The following is a 21,361-nucleotide window of genomic DNA, read 5'->3' as shown; positions in this document are numbered from 1 at the left end:
CTGGGACAGAAGTTTCTTTAAGTTAATTTTTGGAATTGTCTAAATTATCTATAATGAACATGAAAAAAAGGAAGAGAAGAAACTTTTAAAAATTCATTATCTCTTCTTTGTTTAAATGCTCACAATCGGGGCGCCTGGGTGGCACAGCGGTTAAGCGTCTGCCTTCGGCTCAGGGCGTGATCCTGGCATTATGGGATCGAGCCCCACATCAGGCTCCTCCGCTGTGAGCCTGTTTCTTCCTCTCCCACTCCCCCTGCTTGTGTTCCCTCTCGCTGGCTGTCTCTATCTCTGTCGAATAAATAAATAAAATCTTTAAAAAAAATAAAAAATAAAAAATAAAAATAAATGCTCACAATCATATATATAATATTATAATCACATAATTACATATATAGTACCAGAGTATGCATGATTTCATATAATATGTAATTATATGTATATGTCATATATTATATACATTATAGTATTTTTATGAGTGTTAACTAGCCTTAACCTAGACTAGGGCAGTATCACATAGTCTGGTCCTGGTTGAATACATACATATATATGAGATTTTCAAAATGAGTATATGGCATATGTCTGGCAGATTGACTTCATTTAAGTTTTTCCTAGGTTTATCTTAGACTGTAATTCTATTTCTTGAATATTTATTGACTAGAAGGTTAAAATAAATTATCCACAGAAACTATAAAATACTGTGGGTTTTTATTGGCACTGAACATTCACCATCAATAGGAACTTACAAAATTTGGGACACATTCAAGAAGTGATATGCTGCATTTCATTATTTGTAAAACTGAACTTTCACAAATTACACTATAGAATTTAAAATGTCACTATAGAATAGTTTATCGGATATATTGTCAGGAATATTAATTTTATCATCTTGGGAAAAAAAGGAGTAGGTTGAAGCGGGTTCTGTAGGACATGGTTAGCTGGAAGCAATCATTGCCCACAGCACCTGGCAATTCACTCTGCAGCAAAACCATCAGGAGGGACTATGGACAGAGGGGCAGATCTCTTTGGCTGAATCGCATACAACATTCTCAAAACATGTTCCAAGCCACCACAGTCCTCTCCTCTCTCCTTCTTCTGTCCGCCTCTTTCTCTTCTCTCTTCTCTTCCCCTCCCCTACCTTTCTCTCTTATCCCTCTCCCTGTCTCCCCTCCCCCACCCCCAAAGACAGCTCACCAGCACAGACCGAACTATGCTCTCCATGCCCTGTTATTTTCCATCGCCCCAATGGTCATATGTACGTAGATTGGGCACACTAACTCTTCATCAGTTCTCTGTATACACACAGCCTCCGTTTTTGAAAAAGACTTTGAGCTACTTCAAACGCAGTATTATAATGAGCCTAATTCTCCCTCTAGTGGTGACGAGAGGGTTTTCCTGAAATTGCATAAGCTTCTTCCTTAGAGACCAAGGCAGGTGAAAGTGGGAGAGAGGAGGAAGGAAAAGCAGCAGGGTCCTCTCCCATCCATTCAGGAGGTAAATCAGGACCTGCCGCACGGCGGCTGGTTTGGGGTGCACAGTGGCAAAGTGTGGGCAGAGATCTTCTTGTCCCCTAGAGGCCGACACTCCCGGTCTTCTGTCAGTTTGCTGCAGGACTTCAGGGAATGAAGCAGAAGCCTCACAGTGCTAGTGTCAGACCACCAGCCCCACAGGGAAATCCTTCCTTTCATGAAAACCAAATCTCGTCTCAGAAGACCCACTAGAATATGAACAAAACAAGAATGATCTGCTTTTCTAAATTCTAGGTGGGCTATATATTATCTTTATGAGTGTTCTGTTACCAGGAATGTTGGGTCCTAAATACCATCACTGCAATTAACTTTTCTTAAAAACAAATCAGCAACGTATTGTCTTTGACAAAGAACTGCTCAATCTTCAGATGTTATTTGCAGGTCTTACACCTTCTCTTCAACTAGAAGGACAGAGACAAAGTCTGAAGTATTTTTAAACCCTAAATCTCAGAATAGGTGTCTGCAAGGTATCACCAAGGTCCAAGCATGACGTAGTGCGTTGTAGTGCATAATAAGCTCATCCATGGGTGTCAGAACAGGGTGGTTTTCTCTTCATGGAGTTACCAAGCCATCACCACAGAGCACAACTGTCAGAACCTTGTCCAGGGATTCTGAACACCGGAAAGGCATCCCAGAGTGCAAACAAGAACCCTCTCAGCATTAATAATAGTTTTGAAAGATGACACGGACATCAGGTTACTTTACATGTCTGTAAAACCCATTCAAAGAACAAAGACTCTTTCAAAGGAGAGGCATATAGCAATGTAATTAGCTTAAAATTTGGATTTTTTTTTTCAACCGATATGCAACCTCTATTATAAAGGTCAGGGAATGAACCGAGATACAGAACATATTAAAATCATTACATCTGCCCTGGTGAAATGGAAGGATGAAGAATCACAAGAAACTGTACATGTATTTTGGAATCCCTAGAAACCTGACTGCTTCATGTTAGATACTAAGATATCTTTCTACTAAGCACATAAACTAATGAGGACAATAAGCAGTTTTCCTTGTAGCATGTTAAGTAGCTATAAATCTAAACTATATGTAGTTAATTATCTAACTCTGAAATGCAGGTCACTTCAAACAGTTGGCAGCAACAGAAAGCTCATGCAGATGCGACTTCAGGTGGAGATTACATACTTTAGAAGTCTACATTATGCCTGCTGCTATCTGCTGGTCTCTCTGCCTCTAAACAGAGATACATCCAGGCAAAATCAACTTCAGAAAGTGCACTTCCATATCCTTCCCTAGCTCTCCCCTTAGACAGGAACTAACTTGAGTTGAAAGGCCCAAGGAGTACTATGTCTGGTTGAGAGAGCTGACTGTGTATCCCCGGCTGACACTGTCTCTGGCACACTGCCTGCCTTTCACACTCTCACCTCTTAGTAGGGATGAGTGGTATGGAGGGGAGGACCGGGGCTTTCTTTCTTAGGGTCAAATACCCCTGTCAAAAGTGGGGAGTGAAACTGGGGGTCGCTTTATGTCTTGTAAGATTTGTTATTCTGTCTTCCTACTTCACAAATATAATGAAAATCTAAGACTTGGCATTGCCTGCTGACACCTGCAGGGCTAACTGCCCATAGGAAGGCTCTCTAGCTCTCCAGCTTCCAGATCCAGGAAATGAACAAGAATGTTTTGGGGAAAGGGGTGTCCCAAGACTCTTGGGATGGAGATGGGGGGAGAGGCATGGAGCTGCTCTGATTTCCAAAGTCTGCAGGCTCTGGGCCAGAGATTAGTCTGGGAGACAGAATTAAAGAAACCAAACCCAGAACATCCAGTTATATTTACAGCAACAAATTTAACCCTTCTGGTTCCACTGCCCTTCCATCTCATGAACCATCTTCATTCCTTCCAGGAGCATCTCTAAGCTCCCATTAGCAGGTTGCTGTTCTAGGAGGCAGGTTAAGGGTATTTTCGATAAGATAATATCTTACAGTTACCAGGCACAAGACTTATTATCAATTTCAACATGTTTGCTTTATGGGGGTAAGTGTGTGTACGTTTGTGTGTGTGAAAAGTGGCTCATCTAGAAGGGCTGCTTGTGTATACTGTGTGTTTGCAAGACCTGGGTAGGGGAATCCTTTCTGAGAAGTAGGGTTTTTCCCTTGCTCCAATCCTCTTCTACCTGCCCCCAGCCTGGATGCTCTTTGCCAGTGTGATTTAAACTAGGCAGCTAGGAAACCATGACTTCTGGGTCCTGGGAAATTTCAGAGTGATGGAAATTATACAGAATGTCTGCCTGTGTGCGTGTATGAGCCCCGGAACACTTGTAGGGAGGGGTAAATAGGAGGTAGACACCTCTGGTTCTTTATGATAGTGGTTTTCAAAACCCTTTAAAACAACCAGCTCCTAAAAGCTTCAGGAGAAGCCCATTAATCTCAGAGTCCCCACATTCCCGGTTGCAGAGAAAGCTGCAGCCACCCAGCCTGGAGAGGCAGATAGCCATGTCCAGGGGGCAATGGGACAGGTGAGGTGCGGGCCGACTTCCCCTCTTCTGGCCCGGCCCCAACGGGCTATGCCGCAGCCCAGCCGACGGCGGGGCGCGCTGGGGTTCCTGGCCGGCAGACAGCGCCCCCCGCCGCCCTCCAGCCCAGCTAGAGCCCCGGGGCTGCGGGGCCCGGGCGCCACTTACCGCGCGTGCAAGCCCGAGAACAGGCAGAGGAAGAGCAGCAGCTTCGGGGCCATGGTGAGGTGGAGCTTGGGGAGCAGCGTCCAGGGCCTCCGGCCGGGTGCGGCGTCCTCCGGAGCACGGGCCTCGCCTCCGCCCGCTCTCCTTTCCCTCCCTGCCTCCCGTGCCGCGGACTGCAGCGCAACACCGGCTCCCGGCCTCCGAGGCCGGACAGGTGTGGGCTCCAGCGGCCCGCCGCGCCCCCGACGGCCGGCGGGTCTGCGCGCGGCTCCGCGGGGCGCACGCGGGACGCCCGGCCACCGCGGCGCGCCGCCCCCCGCCCGCTCCCGGGCGCCGGGTCCGCGCAGCCTGGTGGCAGGAGCTGGTGGGCGCGAGCTGTCCCTAGCCCTGCAGCCCCGCGGCTGGCCGAGGCGCTGCCCCCTCCGCCGCGAGCTGCGCGCCAGTGCCCCGGCGGTGGGCTCTGCGCGCGGTGTGCGGCCGCCGTGCGCTGGGAGGTGGGGGCAGCGAGGCGGCCGCTCCTCTGGTAGAGCCTGCGAGGCGGTCCCGGCGGGGAGGAGTTTCCCCAATTACACGCCTGACAACGCGCGCGGCGAAGAAAGCAAGGTTTGAATGGACTCAAGAGTTTGAGGCCGGGAAGGGGGCGGGACTCAGCGGGGGAGGGGAGGCTTGGGGATCCCGCAGGGAGCCTTTAGAAGGATCCCAGGGTTTAGCACCTCATTGTTACAGAGCTAGCCGCCCCCCCCCCCCGCCCCGAGTCAGACGGAGTGCTTTCCTTCCGTCCTTTCAGCAGACGTGATGGCTCTCCCACTCTCCCTGGCCTCCTGTTGCCCGTCCTTCCCCGCGCCTTTTCAGCTAGGTAACCATAGCAAAGGAGTGAGATGGTTTGCAGAAAGCGCCCCTTCCATGCACAAGTCCTGGTAGGTCTACTGAACTCCTATGCACTACTAAGATTCTGTGTGAAAAAGTGGCTTTCTAGGGATATTTAGAAAAAGCACTCCCAATGTGTACCATTCTAACACATACCAATAAACATGTGAAAAAGTCAGGTGAAAAAGTTGAAGATAGAAGAAAGACCCTAAGTCAAAAAGTAAAAGACATTGTTTGATTGAGGCATGAAGAGCACTTCGTTAAATGTATTTTCATTCCCCAAAGGCTGAAAATTGCATTTATGTCTTCATTTGTAATAGTCACCCCGAAAGCTAGTCTGTCACCAAATAAGTATTACAATGTTAGCATAACTTAGAATAAATCCACTAAGAAGTTTGCTTTTATACTGCGAAAAATAGTTCTTAGAAAGTATTTTATTTTTGAACTACTATTTATAGAATTATGAAAGTATAACTGTTTCTTAATATTGTCAAATACTTTTGTTCTTAAAATATCTAGAACAGTAAGTTGGAAGTTGTCTGCTGTTTTCTCTCTTATTTCTAGTTCATCAACACGAACGTGGTCATGAAGTGGAGTGGAATGAAGTCAGTGATGACAGTATTGATTGCTTCCTTGGCATTACCATTTTCCTATCTCTTTGTAGCCTTGAGCTCACTCCAGCTCACTGCTTCTCAGAGCTCCTTCTGGCATCCTCCTCTGCCTTCTGTATCTCTCCTACTTAAACGCACAGACCCCATTCAAGTCTTATTTTCTAAGAGGACTCCCAACATTCCTGCATTCTGCCACTTCCAGAACTTCTTTCATCTTCATGGGAATATGATCCTTTATCATATTCTGCCCTAATGTCTAATTTTCTCTATCACACAAGTGAACACTTTAAAAATCAGTTAGATAATGACTTATCATTTGTTAATTGCTTATAGAAACAGGTCAAATGTTCACATAGTTTTAAAATGTGCTGTGAGAAAACTGCAAGTAAAGAAAGAATTCTGACCCTCAATTTTTAACACAACAATAGGAATATAGATTAAAAAATAACCATCAGACACTGATAATATAAAGGGGCTCTTTATGTTATGATATGAAGGCTTTACATAGATTAACTCATTTTTAATTTTCACAGCAATCTTCCTATTTCACAGATGGAGGGAAAAGTACAGAGAAGTTAAGTCACTTCCCTAAGATCACATAGGTTAAGAACTGGAGGTTAAAACCCAGACAGTCAGCTCCAATGTTTCAGTCTTAATCACTATGAATAGGAGCTCAGTGAACAATTATTGTTTGCCCCTTTGAGCCAAGTTTTAGTCTTGTCGCTGTATTCTTTATTATCGGAGCATGAGTTAAATGCTTACAAGTTGTTTATAATAAGAACAGAGCAATACTTGAGTGTTTTTGAAGCTCTTCTGGCATTTGGAATGTTTTGCTCCGCTTATTGGACTTGATGGGTCAACTGGATAGACATGAACATTTTACCTTCAAAAGCCCCCTTTCTCATATTGAGGTCTGAAGCAATTTATTTTTTTCCTCTCCTCCCCTCCCCTCCCCTCCCCTCCCCTCCCCTCCCCTCCCCTCCCCTCCCCTTGCCTCTCCTTTCCTCTATTATAACCAAACTGAGATGGGAGGAAGGAAAAATCCACAACAAGCTTTCTGGGCATAAGTGTAAAAGCAAAATGCAAGATCCAAAATATAGAGTCTTCAAAGGACAAACTTTCAGGCTTTGATTTTGATTTTCCTCCTTTGCCCAGTTTGACCTGAGGGAAGGAGTGGGAAAGGAGAGGAAAGGAAGGGGAAAGGAGAGAGAGAGGGAGGGAGGGAGGGAGGGAGGGAGAGAGAGAGAGAGAGAGAGAGAGAGAGAGAGAGAGAGAGAGAGAATGCTTTACAGAGCATGCGCGGTGTTCACTCTCCGTTTTGCCTCAGCTCTCTCCATCTTCAGCACCAGAGAAACTGAAAGTTCCACTTGGGTGCGTGGGACTTGCTTTCAATTCCCCAAGTTCACAGGAAGAGAAAAGAAAATAAAACGTAACATAAAAGATAAGGGTTGGGGATCGATCCCCTCAACGCCAGCACGTGCACTTCTGTGACTATCCAGCATCTTCCAGCGATGCATGCTGTTTGTTTTGAGCTTTCGCATCAGGTCCAGACTCAAGGTTTTCGGGGAGAGACCCGGGCTGTCCTGCGCAGCCTGTGGGTTGAGCTGCATCTCGGCAGGAGACAGAAGGAACCCGAGGAGGCAGCCAGACTGGAAGCAGGTTAGGGATCCTCTTGCGGCGTCTCTGAGAAATACCTCAGGATTTCTCTCATGGCCTCGCTTCACCTCCTACAGGCTCGAAGGAGCAGAGCGAGTCACCGTGCTCAACGTAACTGGACCACTGCATCCGTTCGGCATCTTATTCTTTATTGCTTCCGAATTTTCTGTTTGAATAAAATGTCTCCTGCTCTCACAATTACACTTCCGAATTGTATTATGATGTTTCATAGTTGTTTAAAAAAAAAAACTTTCCTTCGTCACTTAAAAATATTAAGAGAACACATACAACAAGATGTTGTCATCCTAAAATTACGGCTCAGTGAAGTTTTACACATGTCTACGCCATATATATAAGAATAGCATGTGTATATCATCCAGATAAAGATTTAGACCATTTTCCAGGTGCTCCCTCCCAGTCGCTGGGTCATCTTCCCAGTCAATACTGACTCCAGGTAAACACAATTCTGGCTTCTGTCACAATAGACCCTTTTTGCCTGCTCTTGAAGCTCACATAGAATCATGTACTATGTTCTATTTAACATGTGATTTATTTCACCCAATATAGTGTCTGCAAGACGTATTCATTCCTTATGCTTTACTGCTGCACATGGTATTTCATTGTGGTATTCAATATACCACATATTTAGCTGATATGAACATACTGGTACATTTTTTGTGTGGAAATATGCGCTCATTTCTCTTAGTTATCTGACTAAAAATGGAATTTTAAATCATAGAGAAGGTATATGTTTACTTATAATAAATATTACTAAGGAGATTTTCAAAGTAGTTGTATCAATTTACCACCCATTAGCTATGAATGAGTTCCATACATGGCTTCAGTGAAATGTGGCTTTATCGTTCTTTTTTAATTACAGTCATTCTGATATTTTATTCTAATTTTAATTTCACTGAGCTTCTTTCAAATTCTTACTAGCCATTGGAGTGTCTTTTATAAAGTGTCATTCAAGTCTATTGCCCATTTAAAAATTAGCCTGGTCCTCTTCTTTTTGTTTATAGAAGCTCATTATGTATTTTTGATATGAGCCCTTTAATGTATGTGTGATGAATATCTTCTCTCAGTCAATAGTTTGCCTTTACATTCTCTGAATAGCGTTTTATGAACATCATTGCTTTGTGTTCTAAGTAATAAATCATTGCATACTCAGCCATTGTAAATATAGTCTACCATGTTTTCTTTTGAAAGCTTTAGAAGAAAACTCCTCTTTTAGGTCTAGATTTCATTTCTAATTAGTCTTAGTATATGATTTTATTTATGAGTCATTGTTTATTTATTTTTATGCCGACAACTGACTTAGCATGATTTATTTAAAAAACCATCTTTTTACCACTTAATTTGCATAAATCAGGCGACCATATATGAATACATCTTTTTTGCTAAGCTCTAGTCTCTTGATTCCTTTGTCTATATTTACACCAATACCACACTTTTTAAAATTACAAAGCTTCAAAATTATTCTTAATAGTATTATTTTTAGTATTCTGAATTCATTTCTTTGGCTGTTCTAAGCCGTTTGCATTTCCATAGAAGTAAGCTTCCCCAATCAGAGGGGAAGAGGAACCATGAGAGACTATGGACTCTGGGAAACAAACTGAGAGTTTTAGAGGGGAGGGGGGTGGTGGGATGAGTCAGTCCAGTGATGGGTATAATGGAGGGCACATATTGCATGGAGCACTGGGTGTTGTACCCAAACAATGAATCAGGGAACACTACATCAAAAACTAATGAAGTACTGTATGGTGACTAATATAACAATAAAAAAATAAAAATTAAAAAAAAATAAAATTAAAATTAAAAAAAATTAAAAAATTTTTAAACTATTTACTCCAAATTTTTCACAAGCTTAAAAAGAGACTGATAAAAATATTACAAAAATTTCATATAATATAATCTACAGTCCATAGTCAAATTTTAGTAATTGTTCCAATCACATCTTCAAAAGCATTTCCTTTCATCTACTCCAAGATCCCATTCGGGGCCACACAGTTTATAAGTTATTGTGTCCCTGTAGTCTATTTTTAATCTAGAACATTTCTTGTCCTTTCTTGATCTTTCATAACATCGATGGTTTCAGTAGGGAAAGTGATTTTGTGAATGCATCTCAGTTTGGGTCTACCTGCTGTTTCCTCTTGCTAAGATTCAAGTTATGCGTTTTTGGCAGAAATCCAGCACAAATAATGTTGCTCTTCTCAGTGCATCACATAAAGGGCACATAACGTTGGTTAGTCCTATTGTGGATCTTGCTGATCACTTGGTTAAACTGGTATCTATTTCTCCACTGAAGTAAAATTTTTTTTCTTCTTCTTGAATTGTTAACTATTCTTTAGGACAAATTCTCTGAAAACATTTAACTATTTTAGTTTTAGCTTGCATTGGTGGTCCTACTAGTTGTAAAGATTTATTTATTTATTTATTTATTTATTTATTTATTTATTTATTTATTTGAGAAAGAGAGAGAAGTGCGAGTGGGGGCAGGGACAGAGGGAGAGAATTTTTCAAGCAGACTCCCCACTCAGTGGGGAACCAGAGGCAGGGTTGGATCCCAGGACCCATGAGATCATGACCTGAGCCTAAACCAGCAGTCTAGAGTTCAACTGACTGGGCTACCCAGGCACCCCACCTGCTAGCTGTAAAAGGTGATGTTATTGTTCCTTCTACATTTATGAGTTATTATGACTATACTATAAGGAAACATTTTCCCTCTTATTATTTTCAGCATGGATTCATGGTTGCTTGTTTTATTCAATGCATTTTAATCCATTACTGTAATTATTTATTGTTATTCTCATGTTATCCAAGATTCAGACAGTAGGAGCCTCTTCAAGCTGACTCCTAACTCCTTTTAGTATATCCCTAGTATACTTTTGAGCACATTCTTACTTTGTGGTGCAAGAAGATTCTCAAGGCCCACTCGTAATTTCCTTTTCCAGCCCTCGAAGCCACAATTTCTTCCTGGTTCCTTTTAATCGGTAATGATATTTAGAAAACAAGATCTAATTCTTCTGAAGTGCCATTGATTTGAGGCTTTCTAGAAGGGTGAGCTAGAATATATATATTCTATATAATATATTATATTGAACTACACTATACTACTATAGAATATTATTCATATATCATACATCTTATAAAATATTATAGAATTAATTATATATAATTATATATAATATATTGCTTATATTATATTATAGAATTAATGAGTACTAATGGTACTCCCCAAGCATTCTTCCTTACCTTTGCAGTTCTATTTGTAACTCTCTTCTTTCACATTGAGACTCCCAATTCTCAACCAAAGTAATATATTTATTAATTTGCTCAATCCTACAAGGCAGGCAAGGTAGTTTCAGAATTACTGTAATCATACTACAATGAAAAGCAGATTTCTAGATTGAGTTCAAGATTTCAGATCTTTTTGTCCTCTTTAAGAATTCAAGAGAATAGGGGCACCTGGGTGGCGCAGTCATTAAGCGTCTGCCTTCAGCTCAGGGCGTGATCCCAGCGTTCCTCCTCCGCTGGAAGCCTGCTTCTTCCTCTCCCACTGCCCCCGCTTGTGTTCCCTCTCTCGCTGGCTGTTTCTCTCTGTCAAATTAATAAATAAACTCTTAAAAAAAAAGAATTCAAGAGAATAATCAAAAGACTGTGTTCAAAAGTTATTTGGTTTATTTTTTGTTGTTGTTGTTCTTTTTCCCCAATGAGGGTATGCTATTAATTTAAACTGGAGCAGACTTCATTTGTTTCCATTTGTATTCAACATTAGGGTTTTTTCCCCTTCATGGTAAATTAAAATTTATTTTTTTAATATGTAAAATATTAATATGATTCCAAAAGTCAAAACTATACAAAAAGGAGTAAGGAATACCCAGAGTGTCATTCCACCCCATCCCTTCCATTTGTCCCTAACCACACATACCCTTCTTGTATATAACCTATTCCATGAATTTTGCTTTATGATTTTCTTTTTTACAAAAATAAATAGGTGAACAACTATTTTCTCATTCCCTTTGTTTTTTTTATATTGTATACTAGGTAAATTTTTTGCTTTTTTTTTAACTTCTTCAATAATGTGTCTTGGAAACCACTCTATACCAGTTAATGCAGCTCTTATTCATTTTATGTAGCTACTCTGTGAGTAAATACTACCATTTTTAAATCATTCTACTTTGCGGGGGAATTTTAGTAGTTTTCAATCTTTTGCGATTGCAAATAATGCTGGATTATATATCCTTGTTCATGTTTATTTTCATTCTGTTGAAGGTGTGTCTATTTCCTTCATTTTTCATATATTTATATATGTTCATATTTATTTTTATATATAAAATATAAATATTTTATATTTTAACAAATTGTCTTCCCATGCCCTTTGAACATTTTTCTGTAAGATTTCTTCACAGCTTGTCGTTACACTTTAAGAATTCATATTATTATATATTATAGCTATTTTTCTATAGTATGTGTTACAAATCCTTCCCACTTGTCATTTTTCATTTGACTTGCTTAAATGTTTCTCATCATGTAAATTTTAAGAATATTTCTGTAGTCAAATATATCAATATTTTATTGTATCTTGATTTGGATAGAGTTGGAACATTTCCCTACACCCAAGTTATAAAATAATTCACCCATTATTTACTCTGGTACCTATGTGCTTGCATTTTTTGCATTGATATCTCTGGTCTATTTGGAGTATATTCTTGTGTACTGGTGAGGTGTGAAGGTAATTTTGATATTTTCCAAATGGCTATCCAGATCTCCCCACACTACTTATTCAAAAGTTCAAGTTTGCCCCACTGATTTGAAATATCACTACTATTACATGTTAAATTTCTGTATGTACCTGGATCTCTCTTTGAATATTCATTCAGTTCCAATGGCTGTTTTACAACTAAGGTTCTAATACCACCATTTTAATTATAGAGACTTTGTACTATGTTTTAACATCTGTTTGGGTTAGCAATAGCTCTTAGTCTTCTTGTACAGTATTTTCATGTATTTTCACATATTTTTTCTAAATTAACTTTACTTGTAGAGCTGCAGGAAAAAACTTTCTTCATCTTCTATTGGAGTTCTATTAAATGGATAAATTAACTTAGGGGAACACATCTTTATGATATTGAGTTGTCCTAGACAATAACAAGGCATATTTATTTATTTTTAATTTAAATTCAATTAATTAACATATAGTATAGTCTTAGTTTCAGACATAGAGTTCAGTGATTCATGAGTCTTATAGGATACCCAGTGCTCATTACATCGCATGACCTACTTAATGTCCAGCACCCAGTTGCCCTATCCCCCACCCCTCCCCTCCAGCAACCCTGTTTGTTTCCTATGATTAAGAGTCTCTTATGGTTTGTCTCCCTCTCTGATTTCACCTTATTTAATTTTTCCATCCCTTCCCCTGTGATCTTCTGTTTTGTTTCTTAAATTCCACATATGAGTGAAATCATATAATTATCTTTCTCTGATTGACTTATTTCACTTAGCATAATACCCACATTGTTTCAAATGGCAAGATTTCATTTTTTGATGGCTGAGTAGTATTCCATTGTATATATATTCATCACATCTTTTTGCTTATCAGTGGACATCTGGTCTCTTTCCATAGTTTGGTTATTGTGGACATTGCTGCTATAAACATTGAGGTGCAGGTGCCCCTTCAGATCGCTATGTTTGTATCCTTAGGGTAAATCCCTAGTAGTACAATTGCAAGGTTGTACGGTAGCTCTATTTTCAACTTTCTGAGGTACCGCCACACTGTTTTCCAGAGCGGCTGTACCAGCTTGCATTCCCACCAACAGTGTAAGAGGGTTCCCCTTTCTCCACATCTTTGCCAACATCTGTCATTTCCTGACTTGTTAATTTTAATCCTTATGACCAGTGTGAGGTGGTATCTCACTGTGGCTTTCATTTGTATTTCCTTGATGCCAAGGGATATGGAGAATTTTTTCATTTGTCTGTTGACCATTTGGATGTCTTCTTTGGAGAAATACCTGTTCATGTCTTCTGCCCATTTCTTGATTGGATTATTTGTTCTTTGGGTGTTGATTTTGGTAAGTTCTTTATACATTTTGGATACTAGGCCTTTATCTGAAAAGACATTTGCAAATATCTTCTCCCATTCTGTTTATTGTCTTTTGGTTTTGTCTACTGATTCATTTGATGTGCAAAAGCTTTCATCTTGATGAAGTCTCAATGGTTCATTTTTGCCTGTTTCCCTTGCCTTTGGAGACGTGTCTAGCAAGAAGTTGCTGTGGCTGAGGTCACAGAGGTTGCTGCTTGTGTTCTCCTCTAGGATTTTGATGGATTCCTGCCTCATATTTAGGTATTCCATCTATTTTGACTCTATTTTTGTGTTTGGTGTAAGAAAATGGTCCAGTTTCGTTGATCTGCTCTACTGTATTTCTGGTTTCTAATTCGTTGATCTCTGCTCTAATCTTTATTATTTCTCTTCTCCTGCTTTGTTTAGGCTTTATTTGCTATTCTTTCTCCAGTTCCTTTAGGTGTAAGGTTAACTCGTGTATTCAGAATTTTTCTACTTTTTTGAGTGAGACTTGGATGGCTATGTATTTCCCCCTTAGGACTGCCTTTGCAGTATCCCATAGGTTTTGTACTGATGTGTTCTCATTCTCATTGGTTTCCATGAATTGTTTCAGTTCTTCTTTAATTTCTTGGTTGACCCAAACATTCTGTAGCAGGATGGTCTTTAGCTTCCAAGTGTTTGAATTCCTTCCAAATTTTTTCTTGTGATTGAGTTCCAGTTTCAAACCATTGTGGTCTGAAAATACGCAGGGAATACTCTCAATCTTTTGGTATCAGTTAAGACCTGATTTGTGACCTAGTATGTGGTCTCGTCTGGAGAAATTTCATATGCGTTCAAGAAGAATGAGTATTCTGTTTTTTAGGGTGGAATGTTTTATATATATCTATGAAGTCCATCTGGTGCAGTGTATCAATCCTAGATGAGAACATAGGCAGTAACCTCTCTGACATTGGCCACAGCAACTTCTTTCAAGACACATCTCCAGGGGCGCCTGGGTAGGGCAGTCGTTAAAGCGTCTGCCTTCGGCTCAGGGCGTGATCCCGGCATTCCGGGATTGAGTCCCACATCGGGCTCCTCTGCTGGGAGCCTGCTTCTTCCTCTCTCACTCGCCTGCTGTGTTCCCTCTCTCGCTGGCTGTCTGTCACATAAATAAATAAAATCTTTAAAAAAAAAAAAAAGACACATCTCCAAAGGCAAGGGAAACAAAAGCAAAAATGAACTTTTGGAACCTCATCAAGATAAAAAGCTTCTGCACAGCCAAGGAAACAGTCAACAAAACTAAGAGGCAACCCATGGAATGGGAGAAGATATTTGCAAATGACATTACAGATAAAGAGCTGGTATCCAAGATCTATAAAGAACTTCTCAAACTCAACACCCAAAAAACAAATCATGAAGTCAAAAACTGGGCAGAAGACATGAACAGACACTTCTCCAAAGAAGACATATGAATGGCTAACAAACACATGAAAAAACATTCAACATCATTAGCCATCAGGGAAATTCAAATCAAGCCACATTGAGATACCACCTTACACTAGCTAGAATGGTAAAAATTAACAAGGCAGGAAACAACAAATGTTGGAGAGGATGTGGAGAAAGGGGAACCCTCTTACACTGTTGGTGGGAATGCAAGTTGGTACAGCCACTCTGGAAAACAGTATTGAGGTTCCTCAAGAAGTTAAAAATAGAAGTACCTTATGACCCAGCAATTGCGTTACTGGGTATTTACCCCAAAGATACAGATATAGTGAAAAGAAGGGCCATTTGCACCCCAGTGTTCATAGCAGCAATGTCCACAACAGCCAAACTGTGGAGGGAGCTGAGATGCCCTTCAATAGACGAATGGATAAAGAAGATGTAGTTCATATATACAATGGAATATACTCAGCCATCAGAAAGGATGAATACCACCATTTGCATCTACATGGATGGAACTGATGGGAATAATGCTAAGTGAAATAAATCAAGCAGAGAAAGACAATTATCATATGGTTTCACTTACATGTGGAACATAAGGAATAGCATGGAGGACATTAGGAGAAGGAAGAAAAAAATCAAGTGGGGGAAATCAGAGGGGGAGATGAACCATGAGAGACTATGGACTCCGGGAAACAAACTGAGGGTTTCAGAGGGGAGGGGGATGGGGGGATGGGTTAGCCCAGTGATGGGAATTAAGTGCTCACGTATTACAGTGAGCACTGGGTGTTATACCCAAATAACGAATCATGGAACACTGCATCAAAAACTAATGATGTACTGTATGGTGACTAACATAGCTGAATAAAAAAAATTAAAATTAAAAATAAATAAAAAAGAAAGAAAATGGTCCAGTTTCAGTCTTCTGCTTGTGGCTGTCCAATTTTCCCAACAGTATTTGTTGAGGAAACTGTCTTTTTTCCATTGGATATTCCTTCTTCCTTTATCAAAGATTAGTTGACCATAGAGTTGAGGGTCCATTTCTAGGTTCTCTAGTCTATTCCATTGTCCTATGTGTCTGTTTTTGTGTCAGTACCATACTGTCTTGATAATTACAGCTTTGTAACATAGCTCAAAGTCCAGAATTGTGATGCCATCAGCTTTGGCTTTCTTTTTCAACATTATCTTGGCTATGCAGGGTCTTTCCTGGTTCCATACAAATTTTAGGATTATTTTTTCCAGCTCTGTGAAAAATGTCAATGGTATTTTAGTAGTGATTGCATTGAATGTACGGATTGCTCTAGGTAACATAAGCTTTTTAACAATATTTGTTCTTCCAATCCATGAGCATGAAACATTTTTCCATTTCTTTGTGTCTTCCTCAATTTCTTTCATGAGTGTTCTATAGTTTTCAGAGTACAGATCCTTTGCCCCTTTGGTTAGGTTTATTCCCAGGTATTTTAGGATTTTAGTGCAATTATAAATGGGATCGATTCCTTAATTTCTCTTTCTTCAGTCACATTGTTAGTGTATAGAAATGAAACTTATTTCTGTGCATTGATTTTATATCCTGCCACTTTGCTGAATTCCTGAATGAGGGTAGCAATTTTGGGGTGGAGTTTTTGGGGTTTTGCACAGAGTATCATGTCATCTGCAATGAGTGAGAGTTTGTCTTCTTTGCTTATTCGGATGCCTTTTGTTTCTTTTTGTTGTCTGAATCTTGAGGCTAGGACTTCTAGTACTATGTTGAACAACAGTGGTAAGAGTGGATATCCCTGTCCTGTTCCTGGCTTTAAAAACTGAGAGCTTTTCCCCATTGAGAATGATATTTGCTGTGGACTTTTCATAGATGGCTTTTATGATATTGAGATATGTTCCCTCTATCCCTAGACTATAGAAAGTTTTAATCAGGAAAGGATGCTGTATTTTTTTCAAATGCTTTTCTGCATCAGTTGAGAGGATCATATGGTTCTTGTCTCTTTTGTTAATGTGATCTATCAAATTGATTGATTTGTGGATAGTGTACCACCCTTGCACCCCAGGAATAAATCCCACTTAGTCATGGTGAATAATCCTTTTAATGTACTGTTGGATCCTATTAGCTAGTATCTTGATGAGAATTCTGGCATCTATGTTTATCTAGGATATTGGTCTGTAATTCTCCTTTTCAGTGGGGGTCTTTATCTGGTTTTGGGATCAAGGTAATGCTGGCCTCATAGAATGAGTTTGGAAGTTTTCTTTTCATTTCTATTTTTTGAAACATCTTCAAGAGAATAGGTATTATTTCTTCTTTAAATGTTTGGTAGAAGTCCCCTGGGAAGCCATCGGCCTTGGACTCTTGTTTGTTGGCGGATTTTTTATTACTGCTTCAATTTCCTTGCTGGTTATGGGTCTGTTCAGGTTTTCTATTTCTTCCTGTTTCAGTTTAGTAGTTTATAAGTTTCTAGGTATGCATCCATTTCTTCCAGATTGCCTAACTTTCTGGCATATAGTTTCTCATAATATGTTTTATAATTGTTTGTATTTCTTCAGTGTTGGTTGTGATCTCTCCTCTTTCATTCCGATTTTACTTATTTGGGTCCTTTCTCTTTTCTTTTTTAGAAGTCTGGGAAGAGGGTTATCAATCTTATTAATTCTTTCAAAGAACCATCTTCTGGTTTCATTGATCTCTTCTACTATTGTTTTGCTTTCTATTTCACTGATTTCTGCTCTAATCTTTATTATTTCTCTTTTCCTGCTGGGTTTAGGTTTTATTTACTGTTCTTTCTCCAGCTCCAACCTTAGGTGTAAAGTTACATTTGTATTTGAGACCTTTCTTGTTTCTTGAGAAAGGCTTGTATTGCTATATACTTCCTACTTAGGACTGCCTTTCTGCATCCCAAAGATTTTGAAAATTGTGTTTTCATTTTCATTTGTTTCCATGAATTTTTTAAATTCTTCTTTAATTTCCTGGTTGACCCATTCATTCTTTGGTAGGATGCTCTTTAACCTCCATGTATTTGAGTTCCTTCCAAATTTCCTCCTGTGATTGAGTTCAAGTTTCAAACCATTGTGGTCTGAAAATATACAGGAAATAATCCCAATCTTTTGGTACAGTTGAGACCTGATTTGTGACCCAGTATGTGATTTAGTCTGGAGAATGTTCCATGTGCATTTGAGAAAAGTATGTAGTCTGTCGATTTCGGATGGAATACTCTGAATATTTCTGTGAAGTCCATCTGGTCCAGTGTGTCATTCAAAGCCCTTGTTTCCTTGTTGACATTCTGCTTAGAGGATCTGTCCCTGGCTGTGAGTGGGGTGTTAAGGTCCCCTAGTATTATCGTATTATTATCAATGAGTTCCTTTAATTTGGTTCTTAATTGGTTTATATAATTGGTTGCTCCCAGGTTAGGGGCATAAATATTTACAATGTTAGATCTTTTTCTTGGATAGACACTTTAATTTTAATATAGTATCCTTCCTCATTTCTATTACAGTGTTTGGTTTAAAATCTAATTTGTCTGATATGAGGATTGCTACCCCAGCTTTCGTTTGATGTCCATTAGCATGATAAATGGTTTTTTACCCCCTCACTTTCAATCTGGAAGTATCTTTGGGTCTAAAATGAGTCTCTTGTAGACAGCATATGGATGGGTCTTGCTTTTTATCCAATTTGATACCTTGCGTCTTTTGATTGGGGCATTTAGTCCATTTAATATAATAGTAACTATTGAAAGATATTAATTTAGTGCCATTGTATTGCCTATAAAGTCACGGTTTCTGTACATGGTCTCTGGTCCTTTCTGACCTATGTTACTTTTGTGCTCTCTTTGCTTAAAGGATCCCCTTTAATATTTCTTGCAGAACTGGTTTAGTAATCACAAATTCTTTTAATTTCTGTTTGTCCTAGAAGTCTTTATCTCTTCTTCTTTTCTGAAAGACTGCCTTGCTGGGTAAAGTATTCTTGGCTGTGTATTTTTCTCATTTAGCACGCTGAATATATCATGCCATTCTTTTTTGGCCTTCCAGGTCTCTGTGGATAGGTCTGCTGCCAGTCTTATGTTTCTACCCTTGAAGGTTATGAACCTCTTGTTCCACGCTGCTTTCAGGATTTTCTCTTTGTCTCTGGGATTTGCAAGCTTCACTATTATATATTGAGCTGTTGACCTATTTTTATTGATTTTGATGGGTGATTTCTGTGCCTCCTGAACTTGAATTCCTGTTTCCCTCCCCAGATCAGGGAAGGTCTCAGCTGTAATTTGTGCAAATATACCTTCTGCCCGCACTCTTTCCTCTTCTTCTGGGACCCCAAGTATTCTAATATTGTTTCACTTTATGGTATAACTTATCTCTCAAATTCTTCCCTCATGATCCACTAGTTGTTTATCTCTCTTTTTCTCAGTTTCTTTATTCTCCATCATTTTGTCTTCTATATCACTAATTCCCTCTTCTGCCTCATTTGTCTTAGCAGTTACAGCCTCCATTTTTTTATTGCATCTCATTAATAGCCTTTTTGATTTTGAACTGATTATATTTTAGTTCTTTTATTTCTCCAGAAAGGAATTCTCTACTGTCTTCTATGCCTTTTTCAAGCCCAGCTAGTATCTTTATAATCATTATTCTCAACTCTAGTTCTGACATGTTACTTATATCCATACTGATTAGGTCCCTGGCAGTCAGTACTGCCTCTTGTTCTCTTTTTTGAGGTGAGTTTTTCCAACTTGTCATCCTGTCCAAAGAAGAATAGATGAATGAGAGGACAAAATACTAAAATGGCAACAATGGCACCAGAGAATAATACTCTAAACAAATCAGAAGAGAGCAGAAATTGAAAAGAAAAAAAATAGTGAATATAATCAGACAGGTGAACAGAACAGAGCAATACACTAGATCCTGGGTGTATTTTGGTCTGTTTGTTACAAGAAACTAGATCCCAAATTGTAAAGAAAGAAAAACGTATACATACAAATCTAAGATTAAATACAATGAAAGGAATAGGATGTCTAAAAGTGAAAAATTTAAAAACCTAAAAAAAAAGAGTTGATAAAATAAATTCGTTGAAAGGAAAAAGAGAAAAATTAAAATGGAAAGACTAAAGAATCATGAGGGAAAAAATATGAATTCTATGCCCTATTTTCCCCTAGCACTGGAGTTTTGCAGTTCTGTGTGATTGGTAAACTTGGTAGTAACTGGATGTTCTTTCTGATCTTCTGGGGGGAGGGGCCTGTTGTGCTAATTCTTGGGTGCCCTTGCCCAGGTGGAATTGCACTTCCCTTGCCAGGGGGCCATGCTCAGTGTCGGACCTCTGGATTGCACTATGTGGCTTTTGTTCCCTGAAGGCTTTTCACACTGCTTTAGAGGACGAGAATGAAAATGGTGGCCTCCTATTCCTCCTGATCCTCCACTTTGGCTGTTTTGAATGCTCTTCTCTTTAGCCAGTTTCCTCTACAGCAGTCAAGAAAGTAGTTCTATCCTCCCCTTTCTCTCTCCTCCCTCCTCTCATTTCTCAGTTTTAGTCTTTCCGCTTTGTCACAGTATTTAACATTTGTACACCATTCTGTACCCTCATTCCTACCCTTTTCATTTTAGATCCAAAATTAAACATATTAAATACTCACTATCAGTTCCTTTAACAAAAGTTCCTGGGGCTTGCCAGGGTTAAAAGTAATAAAATTTTTACTTCATCAAAAATAATATGAGTACATTGAATATCCTAACTCCAATCAGGTGCACTCTTTCTGCTACATCACATGCTATAATTGTCCAGGATTTTATTTTTATCTTTCATTTTCTTCCCACACATTAGGTAATGTTTACATTGTTTTGTGTGTTCAGTGTGGGTTTAGATTTATCAACACATTCACAACATTTTTGCTAACATTTCTTTCTTCCTATCAGAGCTCCCTTCTAGGATCTTTTTCCATCTTCCAATTTCTTTTAGTAAGGATCATTTGGCATTAAATCTCAGATTTTATTAACCTAAATATGTCTCCACTGTATTTTCTTTCTTAAAAATATAGTTGTCATGGGTATAGAATTCAATTTGAAAGTTATTTTATCTTAACTCTAATTATCTTCTGGTTTCTCATATGCAGTGGAGAAAAGAGGTATCAATTTAACATTCATTTGGTCTTTTTTTCTCTGCGTTTTTATTAATTTGGAAAAGCATGGCAATTTTAACTAATTAAGCATTTTTATTTTTACATAATTGTAGATTCATATGAGCTTGTAAAAAATAATACAGAGAAATCTCATGTATCCTTTGATAAATTTCTTTCATAGGTAACAACTTAATAAATGGCACTTTATTATAGCTAAGGTATTGACATTAATACAATCAAGATATAGAATACTTCCCTTATCACTGGGATCTCTCATGTTGCCTTTTTATAGCTATACCCACTCATTCTCACTTCCACCTCTGGTATACCAACTCTTTAGTCTTATGTCATATTTACTCCACAGAAATTTTGATCACCTTTCCCATCCAAAAAAGGGAAAAGACTCAAATGCTCATGACCATTTTACATGGAAGGAAAGATGTCCAGACATTTGAGTCTGTTCTATTTCATGAGCTGTGGCTGTAGTGTGACTGGATAACCAGAGA

General features: G+C 39.2%; 1 protein-coding gene across 1 annotated transcript in view; it reads right to left on the bottom strand.

Annotated features, from left to right (window-relative positions):
- The window catches only part of GABRG3 (gamma-aminobutyric acid type A receptor subunit gamma3), a 631,894-nt gene extending 627,575 nt beyond the window's left edge, over window positions 1-4,319 (bottom strand). The window contains exon 1 of the mRNA XM_045795326.2: window positions 4,165-4,319. Within this exon, the coding sequence (XP_045651282.2) occupies window positions 4,165-4,217 (53 nt within the window). The 5' untranslated portion in view covers window positions 4,218-4,319. The remainder of the gene's footprint in view (window positions 1-4,164) is intronic.
- Between the last annotated feature and the right edge of the window lie 17,042 nt (window positions 4,320-21,361).

The sequence above is a fragment of the Ursus americanus genome, chromosome 28 (assembly GCF_024610735.1).
Source record: "Ursus americanus isolate L20-20 chromosome 28, mUrsAme1.1.p, whole genome shotgun sequence".
Classification (NCBI taxonomy): domain Eukaryota; kingdom Metazoa; phylum Chordata; class Mammalia; order Carnivora; family Ursidae; genus Ursus; species Ursus americanus.
Note: the sequence above shows the minus strand (reverse complement) of the source record. Positions and strands in the feature narration are given on the sequence as shown.